Source organism: Folsomia candida, unplaced genomic scaffold, assembly GCF_002217175.1.
Source record: "Folsomia candida strain VU population unplaced genomic scaffold, ASM221717v1 Fcan01_Sc009, whole genome shotgun sequence".
Lineage (NCBI taxonomy): Eukaryota > Metazoa > Arthropoda > Collembola > Entomobryomorpha > Isotomidae > Folsomia > Folsomia candida.
The window spans coordinates 3,278,720-3,302,344 of NW_019091201.1; the positions used below are offsets into that span (position 1 = coordinate 3,278,720).

General features: G+C 38.3%; 1 protein-coding gene across 4 annotated transcripts; it reads right to left on the minus strand.

The window, feature by feature from the left end:
* Nucleotides 1–1,575: 1,575 nt before the first annotated feature.
* Nucleotides 1,576–20,672, minus strand: LOC110854036. 4 transcript variants are annotated; one of them, XM_035854881.1, is made up of 25 exons: nt 19,649–20,672; nt 18,636–19,534; nt 9,464–10,015; nt 9,278–9,366; nt 9,091–9,185; nt 8,743–8,954; nt 8,437–8,647; nt 8,241–8,357; nt 8,046–8,137; nt 7,816–7,836; nt 7,460–7,700; nt 7,221–7,377; nt 7,098–7,134; nt 6,892–7,017; nt 6,700–6,808; nt 6,413–6,630; nt 6,153–6,344; nt 5,935–6,064; nt 5,831–5,865; nt 5,700–5,732; nt 5,357–5,500; nt 4,992–4,997; nt 4,260–4,268; nt 3,615–3,721; nt 1,576–3,195 (listed from the first exon to the last, which is right to left on the minus strand). In XM_035854881.1, exons 2-25 carry the CDS (start codon nt 19,462–19,464, stop codon nt 3,103–3,105), a joined length of 3,855 nt encoding a protein of 1,284 aa, XP_035710774.1. In that variant the 5' UTR covers nt 19,465–19,534; nt 19,649–20,672; the 3' UTR covers nt 1,576–3,102. The 4 variants fall into 4 exon arrangements, with proteins under 4 accessions (XP_035710774.1, XP_035710775.1, XP_021958123.2 ...); XM_035854882.1 differs by lacking the exon at nt 4,992–4,997; XM_022102431.2 differs by lacking the exon at nt 4,260–4,268.
* Between the last annotated feature and the right edge of the window lie 2,953 nt (nt 20,673–23,625).

A 23,625-nucleotide genomic window follows, 5' to 3' on the forward strand; every position in this document is an offset into this window, starting at 1 on the left:
GTACAACATCATATAGCAACAAACTTTTTTAAGGCAACTTACAATGCGATGACGCCAGCGGTCTCGCTCCGATTTTGACGAAACGACGAAAAATATGTAGCCTTAGGTAAATAATTAGACACGTGTTTCCGGATTTTTCATAATGCTCAGGTTAAACGAAATTATGACGAAATCCGTGAGCGAGAATTCCTATTTTCACGGTGACATTTTTCTGGCAAGGGAGAAAAATACAGATTCTCCATTAAGGAGTCCATCATAATTTCGTTTAAACTTAAAATTGGTGGGCACGAAGTACTACGATTTTGGTTTGTTGCATTTTCGAAAAGTTTTCAAAATTTTCAGAAATTTTCAAAAATTTTCAAAATTTTCAGAAATTTTTTGAAATTTTCAAAAATTTGAAATTTCAAAATTTGTACAAGCAACATAAAATCGGGAAAAACACTTCATGCCAACGCATTTTAAGCTTAAACGAAATTATGATGGACTCCGTAATGGAGAATCTGTATTTTCTCCCTTGCCAGAAAAATGTCACCGTGAAAATAGGAATTCTCGCTCACGGATTTCGTCATAATTTCGTTTAAACTGAGCATTATGAAAAATCCTGAAACACGTGTCTAATTATTTATCTAAGGCTACATAATTATCGTCGTTTCGTCAAAATCGGGGCGAGACCGCTGGCGTCATCGCATTGTTAGTACACACTCGCCCATCCGCTGGCCAATTATTTGCACCGCATTTTCAAGGTTGCAGTAATTACAAGTTTTTGCTCCTTCTACTTTTCAGGATTATTATTTTTTGTTCTAATGTTTGGCAAAACTCGTCTGTGACGGTCGTTTCTCATTATTCGAAGGTAGAACTGTATCCACATATCTAACATATGCAGGTACCATAATATCTAATAACCTAAAGCGCTGAAATGTGAAATAAAAGTGAAATAGTGTTGACATGATTGTACACTTTTAACTCAAACCAGAGCTTATGCATTCGCCTGGAAATACATATGTGCTTGTGCATATGGCGATAATTCGAGTAAAACATTAGCGATAGACATGCAATTTTTTACCATATGCCAAATAGTCAAGTTTGAAGATGAGTAAAACGTATGTGTCGTAATTTTGTACATGTATACAACTTTTGGTGTCCAGAAATATGCAAAATCCAAAATTCAATTGAGGCAGATTGCGAGATTTGGCTAACGAATTTCATTTCACTTAAAAATTCGTTTACGAGAAAACTAAATAGGCAAAACGTGTCCCATATTTGCATAATTCAATTATTACTTATATGTCATAACTCAAGGCAATCAAGTAGTGAATCATATTGGGATCATATAGGGATTTTTATGTATATTTAGAAGCGATATAGAGCGATAAAGTGTCAAATAAGTAATCTTTCATCAATATGTCATGATTTTAATATGCCAGGAATACTTATTAAGTATTACATACCTTTTATTCGAGCCAAGTTACTCATTTATTTTAAAATTCTTTCAATTTCAGTTTGTGAATTATGCAATTTCATGTAATTTCTTATGCTCATAATTTTCGTCACTGCAATTAATTAATTCCTCCTCAATTCCGTATTTATCTATGTCATCACGTAATTTTTATTATTTAGCGATTATTAAAAATTCTCCAGTCCATAATAACACGCTCAATCAAACATATAAGTATTATATAAACACTGTCTAACACATTTTGCATGTATACGTATAATAATCATTATGTATGAACGATTAAAACTGGCCTAGAAACGTTACCGTCTCTTCTTTTCTTCCTAATTAATTTATTCTTAAATACAAATGTCAATGTATTTATAACAGAAAAAAATGTATCAATAACTAATTAATAAGTGCTTAATTATTATAGCGTCTCACAAGAACAAGAACAACAAACTCGCTTCTTTTTCTGTCTTCTCCCCACACATTTTGGCCAATAATAATCAACATTATTACTTATTTTTGTCGTACAATTACACAAATGTAATCTCTTCTCTTTTCGGGTGACTGACTACAAAACGAGAATTTTAATAACGTGTCTAACATGTAGTAAATATTACTTATTGATGAATATTTTTTTACCTGATCAAGGATAAATTATTAGTCGTCGTCGTCGTATTTGATAATAATCAACATTTTTATGATACTCATCTCCCCTTCTTATCTATTGTAAAAGTAATGATAATTTCTTGTCGAGTTGTTTTATTTATGATCGCATACTAATAAATATAAAGAGCTGTCGTGAATCTCATCAGTTTTTTCGAAATTTTACAACTCTGTTTTTGATTTTGTATGTTGCACCTTGGTTGATTTTTTTATTGCCTAAATTACGGTTCTCCTCTCTGTAAATACAAACTTATCGTCGGCGTGTAATAATTTGAATAGAATAACGGAAAAGTAAGTACAAGAAGAGAGCTTGTTTCTGTTTTGGCACTACAAAAATTGAAATATTTTTTGGTTCTATCGTGCACATATTTATTAATTATTAATAATTCAATATTTATTGGGATGACTATTTTATACGCAAAAAGTCACAAACCTTTTGAGCTTTCTTTTCACAATTTCTTCGTCTTGATCAAGTTTAGAGTAGATTTTTTTAATCTAAAAACCTAACTTGACTTAAGTAATTGAACAAAAAAGTCGAGAATTATTAGTCGAATAGTTTACCGCTATTTTGTTTAGAATTTATGTATCCCTTAAAAGTACGCCTGTTAGTTATTAGCATTCGTCATTTCATTTCTGTGTAATAAGTTCAAAATGATAAGTACTTATCATACATATTTCGTTATTAGTTGAGTGTATGTAGTTAGTACATAGTTTTTAATTTTTAGTGAGTGAGTGTTTTGAGAGATGGGATTTTCTTCTTTATGTATTTGTAGCAGTAAAAATCTCATTTTTTTCATTTCTTACTCAATTTTTCTACCTTATTTATGCAAGATTTAGAAAATTTTGTAATAGTTCTTCATTTAATTTCACGAATTTTTTCAGTTCACTAGCAAAATTTTCAAAAAGTTTGCAGCACAACACGTCAAGTTAGATAAGTAGGTAATAAATATTTAGTATGGATAATATTGTTATTAAAAGTGTATAAGAGGGGCCTATAGTCATACACTATCCATGGCGGCGAATCTTGCGCCGGCATTGTCACAAACATGAATTGGTGGGCGTCGTAGTTGCAGTCTTCTCCTCCTCCTCCGCTGAAAAAGTGAGAATCATTTTGTAAAAAATTATAAAAAATAGTGAACAAGGGAAGTCTTCCAGCGTATGCTCTCAGATTTTGGCAAAATTAGTGTCAATCGATCATAAATTTTATTAGTATGAAATTTGGGAAAGATACGATCTCCCAATGGGCACGTTTGGCGAAAATATTTGCATCCGAAGAGGAGAAAACGCACAGTTTAGAAAGTATAACATTTGTCAACTTTACTGCGCGTTTTCTCCTCTTCGGATGCAAATATCTCCGCCAAACGTGCCCATTGGGAGATCGTGTCTTTAGTAAATTTCATTTTAATTAAATTTGTCATCGATTGGCACTAATTTGGTCAAAATCTGAGACCATAAACTGGGAAATCTCCCTTATAAATCACAGTTTTCTGTGTCCCGTAAATATTCTCACCTTTCTCCGCTGACCCCAAGCACACACAACAATGATGAAAAATAGTCCGATTGCCACACCCACTCCGATAGTGAATAAGAGATTCATATCCCCAATATCGATTCCACCTGAAATTCGAAAATTATTTTTGGTCTAACTTCATAATTCATCAACTAAAACAAAACAATAATCCAGCCTGTCCGTCTTTCTCTATCATCCAATATTTAACATTCAATTTTACTTGCAACTTCTCTAGTACATCTGATTTAAATAGTACTAAAAATATTTTACCTGTAATTATAATCACCGCGAGGTTGAAAATTTTTACAGCGTTTTTTTCGTAGTAATTCTATTCATATTTGGCATGCTTTTTACTTAGATAGATAGATACTTATCATCAAACTATGGACAAGGGTGCAAAAGCGGATGCAGTGCTTTCTTAGACGAGATACATACATAATTTCAGGGATTATAAATACATTGCATGCATGTAAAAAAAATCATATTTCAAAAATTATTTCATATTTATGTGTAACTGAATAAAAATGACCGTTTCTTTTTTTGAAAAATTTCAATCTCATCATTAAATGATAACCCACACAGTAGAGAAAATAATAAATAAAATGATGCACAACAACTGATGAATATGTTGAGATAAGATCTTACCCGTCAGGCCTGTGAAAGTGTTGAAAGATTGAAATGGTGATTGATTGATTGATATGCATTTGATCAGAATTGAGAGAAGGTGTCATCGCGAATCATCAGGTCAGGGTCAGGGTCGGCACAGGAAATGTCAAGTAAATTTCAAACCATCAACATTTAGAATTTTTATGTTTAACACCCATTTTTTACAAAATTAAATATTCCCGAAAAATTAATCGATATTAATTCATATTATGATCAAATTATAGAAAAATTATCCCTTGTAAATTTTGCGTGTTATTTATCATCGTTTTGCGAACGATATAAGTTAAGAAAAATTTGAATTAAATAAAACGTAAACAAAACCCATTAATTGAATGAATTTTACTGTGATGGATTATTGAAAAAGTAAGCTTTTTTGTGTACGTAGTAGAATATGATTGATTCCATTTGATGATGAAAACATGCATTTTGAGAAGATGAAAAAAAATATAATAAAACTCACAATACGCAATTAAAGTTATGGCGTTTAAAGGAGAATAAAAGTATTCAAGATAACTACTTATTCTACGTTTTAGAAGCTATTAAATGGCAAAATCATAGGACACGGGTAGCAAGAAAAGATGTGACATAGGGCGACGGCAAAGGGTAACAGCAAGGGTTGGTGGACAAGAAGAAGAAGAATTTTTAGGGGACAGAAGAAGAGCAAACAAGAGATTGAAGTACAACAGGTTGATAAAAAGTGTGGAAACGCACCGCTACCTGTAAACAGAACAAGGACGCGAGAACAATTTAGAAAAATTGTACGAAAATTATTTTTGCAGGTGTACGAAAAATCTTTACTTCAAGAGGGATTTACATAATATAGGGTGCATGCAGTAAGTAAATACGTAAAAATAACAATAACGTAGGGATATTTTTTTAACGAGAAATTAATTGCCTCAAGATAAGTTAAAGTTTTGATAATAATTTTGCAGGTTGATGGTGTATTATAAATCGAATGAGATGTGCAGAGTATATAAATAGCAAGTTAGAAAATGTGTGGGTTTTTAGTTTAAAAAGATGAATAAGAAAGATGTGCAATGATGAAAATTGTAGATTAATGGGGATAAAATACGTACAAGTGCTGTCTTCTTCATCGGAATGGTCGTAGGTAACATTAGCGATGCCGCAGTTCCTCGTCCCGTCACATTTTAGGTCCATTGGAATACAAAATTGGGATTTAGCACAGCGGAAAAAGCTGTTGTGGCAGTTGGAGATTGATCCTGAAAAAATTAAGGAAATAAATATATGAAGCGTCTCAAGGGATCCAGATTGAGTTTTAAAATTGGTCTGAAATTGTGCATTTTTCATGTATAGAAAAATGGAGTGAAACAAAACTCCAAAATTATTTAGACTGGATGTTGAATTTGTATTATTTCCTACATGATAAGTACCTATTAAAAATAATAAATAATTTCTTACCATCTTGAACTTCTGTCCAAACGGCACGGAAGCCTAACAATCATCATTTTAATTATTATTGAATTGTTATTTATTGATTTTAAAATATTATTAAAACTATTCCTTAAAATAAAATAAAATATTTTTTTTACCTGGAGCACCTATTGCTTTGTCCGCCATTATGAAGCTGTAACGAAATTATGCCATCGTAAAAATCAATACTTGCAGTCATTTTGAGCGAAAAAGATTAACTTACGTAATACGCATTGTATTTCTTGTTGAAACAAATTGACTATTTTCCTGTAGCAACTCTTGTCCGCAAAGTTCGACCGGAATTCCATCAACATCCTCCCAAATTCTGACAGCAGCTGCGGCACAACCTCGAGCTGTTATAGTTTGAAACAAAGTGATAATTTATATCATGTTGAGTTATGATTGATTGCTCTGCTGCATAATTTTAGACTATTTTCTCACTGTTTGGGTCTCCTTCGACGGAAAATTGTTGGAAATGGAGCATAACTCGGTTTCCAGGTCGGACTGCCAAGTACCAGTTACACGTTTTGTGCCCATCGCCCTTGGTTGTGGAGGGTCCTTCGTATTTTGCAGGCCATTGTGGGGAAGTGATTTCACCGCTTATTGCATTACTAATATTTCCACCGCAGTCGTCTGAAATTAGTAAATAGTTTGTGAGATTAATAATAAACAAATATATAAAATTCGTATCTAGACTTTACCTCCAAACACATTCCCCGGCGTGAAAAAGCTGTATCTCGCCTTAAATCCGGAATAGACGCCTTCGTCATCCGTATGCAAGAGGATCTTGAGTGCGTCGGCCTGCTCTCGTGATTCGATCGGCCCTGGAGCCGTCGATCCACAATATCGACCAACTAACCTGTCTTCTTGATGAGCAATGACATTCCAAATTTCTACCCAGTCTTCATCGCAATTACTCCTGTAGAATAAGAGGAAAAATAGTATTAATATTTACCCTGAGACATAAGGTCAAGTCAGTATTTCTTACCCATAAGCTCCACGATCCGTCAATACAAACTTATCTGCCCTGAGTTTGAAGCCGTCAAAAACAATGCGCACTTGTTCTTTAGGATGCTCCATGTGAAATAGATACATACCTGAAAATTTAGTAAATATACATAAATGTATCAATTTAGGTGCTTTAAGTTATCGACTTGTTGATAAGCCCATATGCACTTACAATTAGTTTTAGAAGGGTAGTTGGAAGGGAAACGTGGCGAATTAAATTCTCCTTTCATACGCGATGTGCTATAATATGTAAAATGGCAGGGTACTCCAGGCTCTTCGGTTCCAGGTACGCGATATTCTGTAAAAAGTACAAACAAAATTTGCATGTAAGAGAAAGTCTTAATTCGTATAAAATAATTAGTTAAACAAATAGTTCACCTGTTTCAAAGCTGAATCTGCCTTTAAACCCTGAACCCTATTAAAAATACGTAATACTCGTTAGAATTGCGGCTTTGTTGTATTCTGCAAGATGAAAAGTGATTAAATGTGAATACTACTAACCTGCGTTTCTCCAGAACTGAAGACCAAGACCATCCTAGGTCCATCAGAAACTACACTGTGAGGCAACTCTTTGCCACAAAACTCATAGTCTGCTTTGTCATAAGCCTGAATAACTTCTTGACCCTTTAAGTAAACTTTTAGAAAGCCGTCGCCACATCTGCGAAAAAAAGTAAGGCCAACTTTTACCTTGTACTACAAAAAGTTGTGTAATTTCGTTATTTCGGGAGAAGAATGAGTACCTTTTGACATCTGATTGATTGACCTCATCCTCCGCACTGTTGGACTGAGATGGAACATCAAAAATTTCAAAAGAAAGACGAACTCGTTCCAAGTTTTGTTGGTCCTGGAGTCCATAGACAAAATAGCGACATACAATTTTAGGAAGGTAGGGAAAAGGGTAGTTCGGTGAGTAGACAACGCCAGAAGATTGTCCCTTGCTTAAGATACGCTGGTCACATTCTGTCCCACGAATATGGTCACCTGTTCAAAATTAAGAAGTGAAATTGACTTAGAAATTTTTTTCTTGATGTTTTTAGCTTTAAAATTCTCATCATTCCCCGAAATGCAGTTAGAAAAGCATGATAAGTTTACTCACCCATGTTCTTTTCGATAAAATCTGCAAACGAGAGATAAAAAAACATTCATTTAATTCAATTAATTGTCCCACCCATCAGACCACGAAATCCCCGAGACGTGACATTGACAAATTGGGATTGATTAAATGAAGACATGCCAAAGCCAGTCGTACATTTTCGTGGTAAATGGCATGTCCCGCATTAATTAATGGATGGGCTTTAATCAAACTGTGTGTATATATTTACTTACCAAGCTTGACGAACGAGTTGGAGAACTCGTACACAGCACTAAACCCCCTATTTTGCGAGTCCGTATTTCTATCCAATGTGGTGAAAGTGACCCTTTAAAAATGAATAGAAATGGCATGTAGAACATGTGGTGAGAAATAATTAATGCATATGCACCAAATCGGACAGGCAGATAATTTAATTGCGGTGAACTTACAGCATCATGTGCTCGGAAGAATATATGACAAGATTTCTCTGTTGTCCACAATACGTCCCGATAAGCGGAGAGGTCGGGTCGGCACCGTCATAAACTTTAACGTCGTCGAACGGACAACTAATTTAATGACAGAAAAATTCGAAAATTTTTAGAAAAATTCAATCCATAAGTCAAAATTCGTAATTTTATTACGTACTGTTGTCCACCATAGAAAACGTCAAAATCCCGAAATTCTATTCTCACTCTTTGCCCCGGACTTCCAATAAATTTGTACGAACAGGACAGATTTTTTGGATAAACTCCAGGATAAGTTGGCGATAATAGTTCTCCAATCCCTTTGTTGGACGAGGCTAAAATGGTGTAGGAGCAAAGAGTTCGTGGTACCGGGGTTCCCACGACGTATCTCGCTGTTACGGAATCAAATTAGTCAATCAATTTGTTATGAAATTGGCCATAATTTCGCCCATAACTCAGTTATCCGCCAATATTACGTGTCACTTACATTCGTTGATAAATGAATAAGTGCCCTGGAAGATGGGCTCGTCGGTGGAGTTCTTATCCGAATAAAACCCAATGGCGATCCCTCCATAGAGAGAAATTCTCTTTCTGGGCGGAATCTTGCCACAATATCTTCCGCTAAACGGGGTAGTTATCAAGTCTGTGAGATCCGTCCCCTCAACCTCCGTCCAGATATCGACCCACTCGTGAATACATCTAGACATAGGAAATCAAACATAAAATTCTGATTGAAAGGAATGCAATAGGCGGAAAACGTAGCTAAAAATACGGAAAATGCATAGTTTCCTGAAATTTCCGCGGAGAAAGTCGCCAAAACATATGTTCAACTTACTCAGGTGGCGTTCCTCTAACGTTGAATTCTTCAAAATTAATATCGACACGTTCACTCGGCCGAGCCACGAACATGAGCATGCAAGTGTATGTGATCTAGAGAGAGAAGAAGAACCCAATCTTAATTAGTGAGGCAACTTGAGACAGGTAAATATTTATTTATGAATCCTCCACTCCACTCCACTAACCAAGTTTCCTTCTTCAATGGGTAGAATGGGAGACTCGAAAGTTCCATTCTTAGGACCATTTTGCGAAGAGATGTAAACGTGATCACATTCTGTGCACACAAGATAAATACGTCAGCATATGTACATATCATTGTCATCCGATTCTAATTTTAGGCTGGGAAAATAAATTCATCTTCGTTTACTTACTGCTCATTGCTGCGGAATCATCGTCAATCCCCGCCCCCACGGAGGCCACCAGACGACTCAAATCTCTCCTTATTTGAAGCGATGTTTTATGAACATGTTGCGACTTTGTTTCATCAACTTCTTCAAGATCTTTATTTGCTTTCTTTTTTATATTGGAATTGGAACCCGAGTTTTCTTCATCCTCTTCGTCGAACGGGATCGAGTTGGAAGAAGAAGAAGAAGAGGCGGCGGCGGAGGCTCTAGAAGAAGTCGAGGACGCGGAAGGAGTACTTTTCAAACCGTACGATAACGATTCTAATCTGCGAGGTTTGATAATGACCCCCAAACCACCAGTCCCGTTCGGATAAACGCCAATGATTTCATTTCGGGTCTTGTTGTAATTTAGGATACTCTGATAAGCACCGCTTATCCGGTGAGGTGACGTCGCGTTGAATTCTAGAATGGGTACGATCACGGTTTGTGTGGCGGCCTTCTTTCTGGAAGATTTTGTGATTTTCTTTTCGGAAAGGGATCCTTTCGGATTATTGTCGGCTTGTTGGGTTGATGCCTCGTCTGGAAAGGGAGGAAATAAATATTTTGTGTCATAACTTTTGTGCAGCATAATATATGAATGGCGTCATATTATACGGTGGCAACAACTGGCTCGTGTGCATAACAGTGGCCGCGGAAGCTGTGGTGGGGACATTAGAATTGTAGGATAGGGGAGGGACGGGTTTATGTAAGATGGGGAGATGATGCGGACATCTAACAACCGTGGGGACATTGTCCCTCTGTTTCCGCGGCCACTGGTACACAACACACACACCAAAATGCAGTAATAATGGAGTAGAATGGAACACGGGGAGAGAGACGAGATGAAACTGAAAACTCTTCTTTGAACCGTGTGGCGTGGCGTGGCTTGGCGTGGCTGGCTTGGTTTGTTACACGCCTGGGTGAAAGTTGGCAAGAAAATTGAGGTCCCTCCAGCCCTCTGTCTCTCTCACTCAATATTATGTGTGCAGGTGTATTTAGCGAGTGAGTGGGCAAAGAAGGAAGGCACCCAGTGTATAACATTTCGCTAATGGAGATGAATTGCCCAACTCTATCCACTCACACTCATCTTTCTAATCACTCATTCCCTTTCTCTCTCTCTCCGTCCGATATTATCGCAAGAAGCGAACAGATCTTCTTCTCTTCGGAGAGCTTACAGGTTTACCTGGCACGTCAAAGGGAAGGGAAGAGAAAGTGGAAATAGGACGGGCCGTATAGGATTATTACTACATGCCCTAAGAATGAATTTTATATGAATTTCTTATCAAAAGAGGGAAGGAAGAAAAACGGATGGTGCGTCACATAGATAATTTTCGAGGAGAAGAAGACACTCCGTCGGACGGACAGTGTCAGCTCTCATAATTGAGACGGAGTTTAAAAGGATGCTTTCACCCGTTAAATCTGGACCAAACTTTCTCCTACTCACTCTCTTCATTAAGTCAACCTCCTCATTTCCCTCGACATTCTCGGCATAGCAAACTAATTAGATTTTCCCTCATTTTCTTACAGCCAATAAGAAGACGTAGCAGCTTTCACCTTCCGCCATCTTGCTTTCACCTTAATTTAAGTGGTTGTCGAGTTAAAATCGCCTGATATGATGGCATTCTGATGACGATGACAAAGTCTCTACGATGACGGAAAGCGCTTCATGTAAAGTTGACGTTCTATTCAAATTTAAGTCTCTATTTTCCACTCCAACGAATAAAATAAGGCTTAACTTTAGAAAAAAATATTTACAAGGAAGACTTGATCGTTCTTTCTCCGAAAAAAGGAAACCGATTAAAATTTCCACTCGACATTTATTGTTCCCCGATGGAATTACGTTCTCGGGAATAAATATAAAAAAAAGTTGGACCAGGCGTCCGTCTGAGGATGAGGCACGCAACCATCACATCACGTCTTATCATATACGATGATGACGAATGACGTCAATTGTCCAGGACAAAATGTCCTTTGAGATTTGATTCACATCTCATCAACTTAACATCAACAACAACATCGAAAATGATGATAAACACACATTCGTCTCGGATTTTCCTCGATTTTTCTACCTGCTTTCACTCTTTCTTTTCTTCGTGACACTGCCAGGCAGTGGCCGCGGAAGCTGTGGGGACATTAACATTGTAGGATGGGGGGAGGGAGGGGTTTATATAAGATGGGGAGATGATGGAGATATTGAACAGCCGTGGGGACATTGTCCCTCTGTCCACACGCTTCCGCGGCCAGGAATGAAGACCAATCAGACCGCAGTCACTGTGTCAATAAGTTCTTTTTTACACGTCATCATCAACACATCATTCCTAATTTTATGTTCATGATGAAGACATATTCCGTACTTCTGATCGAATTTATCCATCAAGCTAAGCTACCTGGTCCGATATACGATTTGGTCCAAAATGTCCTTGAGATGATGCGTTCCTCCCGTTATTTGTTCAGACCAAGGACATTTATGACAAAGACAGATCTTCTCCTTCATCCAAAAGAAGTTCGTCTCTTTCTCTCCCTCTTTCTACCCTGTTTTTTTAAGATGCGATTGTATGGAACCCTTTGTTTATCGATCTATACCTACAAAACTCTTTGCAAGATTTGTCAATTTATTGTCAGAAAAAGAAAACGATTGCAAAATGAGGGAAGGAAAAGTAAGTAAGTAAAGAAACATGAGAGAGAAAGTTCTTCTTTTTCTCAAATATTGACTATTTTTTTATCTTTATAAGATGAAAGCTACTACTCTTTACATTATTTGAAGATGAAGAATGGGTACTTTATATTATGTCGACTTCAAATAATGTGTACGTATGTACGTCTTGATTTCCAAACAAATAAGTGGAAGTTTTCAAAGTAACTGAACTTTTGCCCTACTTACAAATCGGGGGCACATACATAAATAGTTTACCAGTTTTTATTTGTTCAGCATTATCGCCAAATTGGGAGAAAGCTAAGCTAAGAACTAAACCCGGACTAGTTCAGTCAGACAAATCACTCCGAAACAACATCGAACTTTGTAAAAAAAAAGCCAGGATCGACGAAATTAACGTGTTTTTCTACAAACAAGGTTTAGAAAGCGAGTTCATAGGTGAACCCCATAATTCACCGCAACCTTCGCCAAGCCAAAATAATGAATGGAAAGGCTACTCCTCACTTACCGATCGGCCGCTACATTCAGGTGGATTTAATAAAGAAAGATTTATGTTGACAGTCACTTGTCGAAAGCTCCCACGCCAAAAACCAACTAGCTCAGGAAAACTACACCTCAATCTAGCAGCTGAACCTAAATACCGCTCTATTATTTAACCTGGACTAGTGAAGAAGCTGATATGAATTTGCATGCATGCAATGGCCGCGGAAGTGTGGGGACAGAGGGACAATGGGGCCACGGTTCGATATCTCCATCATCTACCCCTGTTATATAAGCTCCTCCCTTCCCTATCCTACAGTGCTAATGTCCCCAGATGTCCCCACGGCTTCCGCGGCCACTGCATACATGTGTGATTCCCCCATGAATAAGACAATTCATTTCGATAACCTTTAAATCTTGCCTTTTGTACGTAACGTCTCATTTTTGTAGTAAATAATTTAACGAAAATCCGCTCACCTTATGAAATTAAGTTGCTTACGGTCTATTGAAAGCTTCGCCCATAAAGATGATCAAAATGATGAAAACCGCGAGAAAGATGACCAAACAGGCCACCGCAATTCCCAGCATCATTTTCGCACAGGTTCACTTAACACAATGGTTTCAGTTTTAATATGTAAATTGTAATATTTAAAAAGTTTACCGGTGTGTAAAATCGTAGTTAACAAACTTTTTTTTTTACTTCTGGTCTCCCTAAAATTTTAGATTATCTCGCAAAATTTAGACTTTGCAAAAATGAATCGCCTAACGAATATACGACGTTTATGCAAATCGTATACAGATGTAGATAACCTACCAAACCACACCACCCAGAAATATATTAGCTGTTGACTGCGTATGTATGATATGAAAATAAAGAAATGTTGCTGAAGGATGAATGGTTCGTGTGGAGTCGTAAAAGTCGTAAAAACCTTTTTATCACCTTCAATAAAACACCAGACACAGCGATGAGACTCGACCTTTACGGATCTCGTTTTCTTTGTAAATTTGCGTGTTTCTTTTATACGATAATGTGAAAATGGGCTGGTTAAGTCATCAAAAAAACTAACCACCTCGCCCTGGAAAAAAATGTACAATGATGATGATGAGCTATCTGGATGTAAGCTTTCCGATTTCTTTCTGAAATTTCAAGCCAAAATCGACAATTTGGTTTTTCAAAAATTTTCGATTTTTAACGATTTTTTCCTCCAAAGTAAGGTGTATGTATGTGAAGTGAAAGAAGGTGAAAGTGAGACTGGGGCGGAGAAGGGATAGAGTTTGGCTACAAAAGAGGAACACCACCACCACCACCGACCGACGAGGAGTCGCTGCTTTCTCCCAAGGGCCAAATCCTCTCTCGCTTTCTCCACTCAATCCACCTGTCCGCCTATGACATGGGCCACGCCGAAATAGAGATAGAGATACGTACCGACCGATTTTCCCTTCGTTATTCAACCAGCCATCCATCCATTCAATTCCATTCAACTCTCTGTTCTCTTCTGATCATATTATCATGATGGCTCTCCAGCCAGGGGGAACAAAACTCCAACAAAAATATTTCCCCTGGAGCATACTCGATCAAAGTTAGTGGGAAGTTTTTCCAACCAGGTAGAAAAACAGGGGTAATTATTATTAACTTATCTGACTCCTGAGATTAGTACGATCAAAATTCATACCGACGGAAGGTGCAGTGCAATAGGCTTTCAATTTTGGTAAAAATGTGGGTAAAAAACAACTATAATGAATCTACAGACAAATGTTCAGAAGGAAAAAAATCTGTAATTATCATACCTGTTCACTTTCATTCATTTGATTGATTATGATAGTGAATGATAGAGAATGAAAATGAATTTCTTGCTATTTCAGTGAAAATGAATGAAGGTTTTAATCATTTCAGATGAGTGACTGTGAATGAAAATTATTCACTGCTTTCACTTTTCACCCTACATATGCTTAATACATGGAGCGAAGTAACAAATGAAGTCCAATGAAGTGAAGTGAAATGAATTTGAGCGAAAATGACTGAATGTGAATGAAAATCTTCAGTCAGAAATTGGGATGACTGACTTTTGAATGAAAACTAAATTTTTGAACAGGTATGGTAATCATTATGATTACCTTATCTTCCTCCTGATCCTGATATTATCACGATCAAAATTCATACCGACGGATAAGCCTTCCAATTTTTGTAAGATCTGAGTAAAAAAACAAATCTACACACAAATTGTCACTACTTGAGAAGAGATGTGCCATGTTTGTCTCGATATCTCTCCGGCCGACTTTTTCGCCAGGTTTTTTCTTCCTCTTCTTTTTTTTCTGACAAGGCAAGAAGATTTTCTCCGAGTTTGGTACAGTATTCAAGAAGAACTTGTCTGGCTGGGTGCATATTTGAGTAGAAAGTAGACATCCAATGTAGCCCAAAAAGGACAAAGTAGACGTAAAACTTCCGGTATAGGAGACTAACCAACCAAGTTGGAGAGGATCAAGAAAAAAACAGTGACACGGGGCATGTAAGTAAAGTCTCAGGCTGTCTCTGGATGAGGATTCCGTGTTCCAGATTACTTATACTTTAACCCAATGGCCTTATTGTGTCAGAAAAGTGGACAAAAGTTGCAAATGTTATCTTTCACTGACTGTGAGGCTTCCCTACCTCACTTTCTCCTCCTCCTCTTGACTTGATTTCCCTCGAGTGAACAGTAATAATACGAGAAGATGAAGTAAATCGGCCATGAAATCAAGTCAAAAGATGACTTTTGTTACGTCCAATTCAATAAATCCATTATTCAACCCATCACACGGTGAAACTTTTGCATTCATTCATTTCATTTCATTCCGTCCGTCAGACAATCTGCTACATCAAGTTCGATCGATTACCCTAAAATATTGGGCAATTCTTCTTCTTTCTTCCAGGGTAAAATATTATTACCAATAATTTGCATAAAGTGAGTCGTCAATCTTTCTGATGACACGACTTCCCACTGTTTACCGGGATGATTAAGATAAGACAAACAAATATGATTGAGATGTCTGACATGTTTGCATTGTTGGGTGTACGGTTACTTGAATTTATTCAGGTTTTTGGTCCAGAAACGTAGAGATCCACGGAATTGACGTGAAATGAGTTTTTGAGGTTTTCTTCTCCCCACAGAGAGCGAGAGTAATAATGGTACGAAAACAACTTATTCCGCGTTTCGGTCGATATTCGCACTCCTCAATTCAATATCTTTGCCAATATCGAATCCAGTTCAGAGTAAGAGAAAGCAGATGGAAAGACGAGACTCAAAACCGACACGATCCCCAACATTTCAATTTGCACACACTTATGCCACCTCATTGGGAAGTCAAGTCAGCAACAAAATCCAGAATATCATCGTCGTCTCGGCTCTTGTATAATATGGGATTTTGCACATGATCACATAGATAAAATAGTTTTTTATAGGGGTTCCGCTTTCACCTGGGGAAAGTTTCACTTTTAAAAGAAAAGTATGCATGGAGGTAAAAAAAGGTTAGAATGTTCCGTGTAGCAATTTCATAATTGACAGTTTTAAAAACAGGATGGAATTTTTGACAATGAAAAATGTAATTTGCACTGAAAATTCTTTACATCACTTGATTAGCCTGGAATTTTGATTGTGTCCTCAAAGTAATCATCAAAAAACAACGTCTTTATTGAAGATTCTTCAACTTTCCGCGTATTATTTTTGAAAAAGGAATGATGACAAAAATAGGCAGCAGCAGCAGCAAGGACGACGAATTTGCGACGTTAAATGAGCAAGAATTATGTATTTACATAAGGTGCACACGAACCAACCAACTTGAGCGTCAAACTCTTGACGAGAAGCTTTTATTCCTCGTCGTAAAGTACTCGAGAAACGGAAAGATGAGCAAGTTTGAGAGGAAGATGGAGTGGATTGGATGGCATGGCTGGAGGACCAAGAAAGAAAGCGAGGATGAGGATCAGACAAGACACGACCCTCGCAAATCTCATCAAATTCTCTAAATGCAAAATCCATTAGGGAAGAATTTGAGCCATACATATTTTGAAAACCTCTCCTTTTTTCTTCTCTCAGAAAATGAAAGTGCCTTTCTCCTCGGATAAGATGCGATAAGTTGGCGAGGAATTCCAAATTCCTCCTCTCGTCGTGCTTAATTTTGGCAGCAAAAGGTTTAAAATTAGAATTCATTATTCACAAGGGGAGAATACGGGGTAAAATTTATTCCCATCGTGATCAATAAAACTCTCGGCCATGTCCCATTTTCTTGATTTCAATCATCTGTAATCTGCAATGTGGAGAAAAAAACAAGTCTACAAGTTGTTCCACGGCCTGGCCGCGTGCAATAATAAACCGTAGAGACGAAATGTAGGAATGGGGTGAAACCAGTAATTCTTCCAAAAAATGTGTGACCATACCCCTCCCTGACCTCTAGGAGGGTGGTCCGATTGACCCCAAAAGTCGATAGGATCCTTCCCCTTGGGTCATATGTATGATTCCACAAACCGATTTCGATTATCTCTACCCGTTCTTCCCTTATTCTGCCGACGGACGGACAAACGGACGGACAAGACATTTCCATAAAGGTATTTCGCTTAATAGACTTTCACCCCATAATAAATTCAAATTGATCTCTTGTCCTTCATCATTTCCAGACTCGCCATATGATGCATCGGACAAAATTGGAATTACTTATATATTATAATGGAAATGAGAGCTACCGTCTCCTTCACTCGATTTTGGTGAAAGTGGAGGTGAAAGTGGCTCATTGAGCAAGTGTGCCTAATGTATTACGAAGCATGGCGAAATTTGTTGGTCTGATCTCCTGATCTCCAATTCAAACCAACTCGTGATGAGGACTACCACCTCACTTTTCCTGCCTGCTGCTCTCACCTCTTGAACAAATCCCATGCAGCAACACAAACTTTTCTAATGCGGATCTACCATCTACTTGACTACGATTCGGACCAGTGCAGGATGAATGGGTGAAAGTGACTGGAGTGGTTTGGTACGGGCAGCACGACAACATAGGAAAGTACCACTCCAAATCCCACTTCTGTACATAAAACACTCGTCTCGTTTCCCTGCCAGATAGCACAAAAACTTGTTGGAAACTTCATTTTGTCACGAAACTAGTGGAACGACACGCTACACAGACAGAAAACCAGACGGATTTACTTAGAGCTGGACGTACATAAGGAGATGAAGAATTAACTCGTGAGATTTTAAGTCGGGGCAACTAATTTATTTGGTAAATATTAGTCAAACAAGACATGGAATAAACTGGTGTTAATTCGTGTCATGAAAAATGAAATAGGATCGTCACGTACTACATATTTCAAACAAATAATGCCCCCTGACAAGCTTAATATTGTCGACAGAGAGCAATTTCAGGCCACGAAATTCCAAGACCAAGATGACTTTCACCCGAAACTTTCCTCTGGGAACAAGAGCTCCACCTCTCCCACCGATCCACACTCCCCGCATTCTCCAAACCCGAGTCGGATGGAGTTGCCAACTCACTTTCACTCAGGATCTGATCTTGTCACACGAAAAATTTCTCGGAAATATATAAAAAAAATCTTCCAATTTAAAATAAAAAACCAAATCTTGATTGTTCTTAATTTGTGCGCAGAGAAATTAGTCGATTTTTTATACCGCAGAGATTTTCCTTACCACGGTTACGAAAGAATTTACAAACTTTCTCTTTTATTTTGTTGGCTTGCTTTCTTTCTTATTCTTTTCCCGCATGAAAAATTGGCCTATTATGGCACCCTCTTGAACAAAATGGGTCTAAGGGTTGAAGAATTATACCACTGTCTCCAACTCAAACGCCCATTAATCAAGCGACACCCAGACATAATAGTGGAACTGCACCCCAGAGCATAAAACGGGGGGAAATCATCTCTCCTCACTCTATTTTTCCGCGTTACTTTAATGATAACCAATCAAGAAGTCACCATTTTTTTAAGTATCTATCATATCGCGTAAGGGACGTGGCGACAATTCCAAAAATGTTAATGGTGAGAATTATTACCTGCTTGCATCAACTCGTTGTAATGATCCTCAATAACTTCAGGGGTTGTAGAAGCACTTGATTTTTCCGGAGAATCGGAAAAGTGTTGAAGCGGTCGGTGAAAATTTAAGTTAACGACGACCTCATTTTTCTGACTATTAACGGATGATGATGATAAAGATGAGGATGAATAATGTTCAGAAGAGGATGAGCTCTGTTTTTTGTCATGCCTATTATTATGACTTATATGAGGTCCCTTCTGCTTATCTGAGTTATCATCACCACCACCACCACGAATATCACCGCCCCAATTTGAAGCATCGTTCTTATTGGCAGAATTGTAAAAGGATTGTTGATGAGTAATAGCAATTTTTTCACTGGATGATTTTACCCTTGTGGAAGAAGACGAAAAGTCACTCGTTATTAAAGTTGGCTTATCACTGAGCGAAGGTGAGGTCGATAAGGACGAGGATGAGGTGAGGGGGTTAGGATTGTTATTATATTCGATGTCAGCGTCAGTGGCAGCAGAAACTGTCAGGTTGGAATTGAGCACCACAAAAATAAAGGTCACTAGCATCACTGTTCTCAAACATGGCGGGGGGAGAAATCTGCTCCTTCGGGGGAGGAGGTTTTTACTGAAACGTGGTGTGAGCAATTTTCTACTATTTTCAACAAATGAGGGGGCAGACTTCACTTCTGAATGGTCGGACAAAGTCAGTTTGGATTTAAGCTTGATTCTTGGACGATGATGGCGAGGATTGTACTCCGATGAATGCGTGGAGTACCCGGAGGGACATGGTGGATGAAAAATGTCTCCGGGTGTGGTTTCACCACCGATTAGTTTCGCCATCCGAACCTGATTTTAGAAACGCGTCCTTTTAGTTGAAGGAGGAGGAGGAGAATGTAAGCTCCATTTTATACTGGAATTCAAAACCATACAAAAATGCGGTGAAATTTTAGATTATTAAGCTTAACCGACAAAATTAATTAATTACACGAGTTATCTCCGATAAGCCAAAACTTAATGCACCCACCTTATTCCGTGAAAATACACACAAACTCAAGAAGAAGACGTGGTTTCCATCCACCAACCACACACACAATTTTGAAGCTAATACCCCATGGCACACTTGGTTAGGATGATTGACAGCTTTCTCTCACAGTGCTGATTAAGTAACCAAAACCAAGATTGGACTTGCACGTCGAGAATTTGCTACCACTCCTGCTCCCGTTTTCATTTTCATTTTCAATATTTTCTTCTCCCATTATCAAGCCCAGCACTATTTATCAACCAGCCAAAACCAGCAATTAATATCCACACCAATCCCACCCAATCATCATCATCCCCAACCGACCAACTTGCCCCCACGGAATATTCCTCCGATCAGTAATATCACTCCCCCATGATGATCATGATGATTATCTACGTCCTGCTTTCACTCCGGGTTGGTTGGTTAAAACTAACTGAATCACTCCAGGTGGAGAAAGTAGGGCGTTCCAAAATTAGCGCAAAGGTCAAACGGCCCCTGGTTCTTCTTCTTCTCTTGATGATGACACCCGTCTCGAACCTTCCTTCCTAATAAATCCTCACCACCCTCACCACCACAACCACAACACAACACTCGCCCACCCCACGACCCCTAAAACAGAGTACGAAACAACCATGCAATGCAAGTTAACAAAGTGTTGAGTGAAGTGAAGACGGGTCAGTCAGTCAAGTCCTGCTCTCTGTACTATCCTAATACTCACTTAAGATTAGTTAGTACGGCTGAATAATTGACGACCCAATTACTCTCCAAGAAGAGAGGCAGAGAGGGACACCCGTACTTGTGTAGGCAGTGGCAGAGGCTGAGTAGTAGTAGAAGGACTTCCTCTCTCTCTCTAAGTGAATGTAAACCTTGCACAGGCCGACGGACCGAGAATTCGGTTTATTTGGGTTAGAAAGGATTCTTCTCAGCAGTGGTACGAAGGAACGAGGGAAAGCACACACCTCCTCTGAACATATAATAATAATACTTCTCTCTCCTACTACGGCAAGAAGACCACTCGCTCTACTGTTCTCTCTCTCTCTTCTACTATGTATGTACTCCTGCTGCTCTGCGGTGCGGATTCACTTTTGGGAAAGTCTCACAATGAAAGAAATGAGATGAACTTGCCCAACCAGCCAGCCAACCAACCCACCAAACTCGGGCAGAAGGCACGGAACGACCCGACACTCCTGGTCCATCCATCCATCCCCCTCCGCAAGCAGGACGCTACTCGTAAGTACGTTCACCTCCTTATCGGGTAAAAAATCTCATCAGATTGCATTAAAAATGACCAATTAGACAAATTCGTCATCCCCCCTGGTAAACTTTTTGGGTCGAAATATTTGCAAAACCAGGTCGTAAAATGGATCCGAACTTCTCACACCAGGCATGAACCTTACTTACGGGATGAAGAATAACGTGAGAGAGAAGCAAGGGAGCAAGTTTTAGGCTTAGCGTGTGAGAGAGACTTTCTCCTTAAAAACTTTCCCCGCTTTGATAACCTAAGTCTGCTGCTGTGTGTCTGGACCTTAGCTGTATGCATGCACTATAGTAACTTTCTCTACCATGGACCGAATGAAATACATCGATTTTTACATGGAATGGTATTGCATGACATGTCACAACTGTTACGAGACGACTACTACCATGCAATTCGGAGGGCTATTGAAGAAAGTGTATAGTTGGTTAGTTAAGAATACGGCAAGAAAATTCTGCAACTTTTCATCTTTTCATGCCGAGAGCTCAATGAAATGAAGCTGATTAATAAACTGAGGGGAAAATAATACGTCTTTTTATGCATAACGGCTTTCTTTTCAGAGTGGAGTTTATTATGCATTCACAATCCTACAAATTCCGTGTATATGTATGTGATTCAAGGTTTGTTGGCTGGTCTGGTCGGTTAACCACCCATCATTTTTTTATTGTTGCTTGATGATGAGAAACTCCACGCCCTTGGCAAACCTCTTAGCACTAATTCATCTCCAGCTATATGGCTGTATCTGCGGTAAGTATTAGTATGGATTATCACTACCAAAAGTGAGATGATTTAGTGAAGAAAGAAGAACTTCCGGATTAATGTGGCATTTCCTTTCACCGTTTGGTCATCCACATCACCGCAGAAGAAGCTCAGGGGGATAAGAGACACTTATCTTTGAGCAAACCAAAAGTCCTTACATAAGAAGAAGAAGGGGTCCTCTCCTCTCTTTCTGTTTAATGCAATCAATGCTTTGCTCCCTCTCTCTCTCCGCTTCTCCTTGAATGCTTTGGCCCAACGCCAACCTCAACCTCCTAATTCTTCAATTCATGATGCTACCACCACCACGACACACATACCAAGCCGGCTTTCTCTCCAATTGTAGAGAGAATATCGCCACATACATATCCATCCATCTAGTCATCCAAAAAGATCCAATGCCAAGGAAAGCAAAAGTACTGTACTTGGGAATCCGAAACCCAACTGGAAACAGAGACAGTAAACGTTTTTTCCCACAAGTTTCAACTGTTTTCGAGAGAAATGGACCGACCAAAGTGTTCCAGGCTGAATTGAAGTGAACTGAAACTACTACTGCCTGGAGGGAGGGGGTCTTCTCCTCTCTTCTGATCTCGAAAATGTTGTTTTCCTACAGAGACAAAAACTTACATCATCTACTGCGAGGAGAGAAAGTAAAACATTCAAATCTTTGATTACGTACGTATTGTGAATTTTTGACGGGAAAGGGGAAAAAATTCATCAATTGGGGCACTATTTTTTAAAAGTAATATTCACTTTCTCTCATATCGCGAGGTTAAAACAGATTCTACTCGGGAGAAAAAAGCTGGTTATTTTTTTCGGCATAATGCAGATTTCCAATCACATATTCCATGCACTCTCTGTCACAAACATGTAGAGAGAAGTATGTACGCAGTGGCCGCGGAAGCCGTGGGGACATCGGGGGACGTTAACATTGTGGGATGGGGGAGGGAGAGGTTTGCATAAGATGGGGAGATGATGCAGACATCGAACAACCGTGGGGACATTGTCTCTCTGTCCGCGGCCACTGGTAGAAAAAGACGAAGGATCCAATAATGCAGAGAATGCAGACAAGCAGTCCTTGATACGAACCTTGACAAGAATACAGTGCACATTCATATTTCAACCTTTCTTTCGAACATCATGTGTAATGTTCTGGTTTCATGGGCCATGTTTTCTCTCTGGCTGTGTGTGTAATGTGGGCAACAAAAATAAGATATATTGACGAAGAGAGGGACTTTGATATGAAAAGACTGCTCCTGCCATTTCCTATTCTTGTCCAATGTTATTTCTTCTCCCTCGAAAACGGTAATTTGATCTTTTCATACGCTCTGCAGTCAGTCAGTTGTTAGTTATTATGTAATAAATGGCACAAAAAATGAAGAGTGAATGACTGCATTGAATATTATTTGTGTCACTCAAATCTCATTCTGACTGACTCTGTAAGTAATGAAATATCAAAAAAGAACACATTGCTGGAGGAAAGAGAGAAATGAATGCGCTGTTAAGGTACCATTGTGTGGGGGTTTTGAACTTGAATTTTTGTGTCTCAACTTTCCCTTCCATTGGCTATTTTGAAACATGTTCATCTCCGTTGGTTTTTCAAAAAATGAAAGATTTTATTACATCTAAATAGATAATTTTAAGGTTTACATAGTTAGGATGTTATAATTTTGATTTTTTTGTCAGATGAGAAAATATTTAATGTTTTCTTATTACTTTGCATCTATTTTATTTCTATTTTCTTATCGAAGAAAAAAATCAAAATTCTAACCTCCTAACTTTGTAAACCTAAAAATTATCGATGTTTAGGTGCAATAAAATCTTCATTTTTCGAAAAACGCACAACGATGAACAAGTTTCAAAATCGCCATTTGAATTCATCAAAAAAGAGGTGAAAGTTGAGACACAAAAATCCAACCTCAAACCCCTCATACAGTCGCCCCTTAACCAAAATATGTGTCTCTTTCAC

Coding starts and splice junctions, on each gene's coding strand:
- LOC110854036 (XM_035854881.1), bottom strand. CDS start 19,464: ATGGCGAAACTAATCGGTGGTGAAACCACACCCGGAGACATTTTTCAT. Junction 8,138..8,240: donor TCTTCCGAGCACATGATGCT/GTAAGTTCACCG, acceptor TCATTTTTAAAG/GGTCACTTTCACCACATTGG. Junction 7,018..7,097: donor CAGATTCAGCTTTGAAACAG/GTGAACTATTTG, acceptor TACTTTTTACAG/AATATCGCGTACCTGGAACC.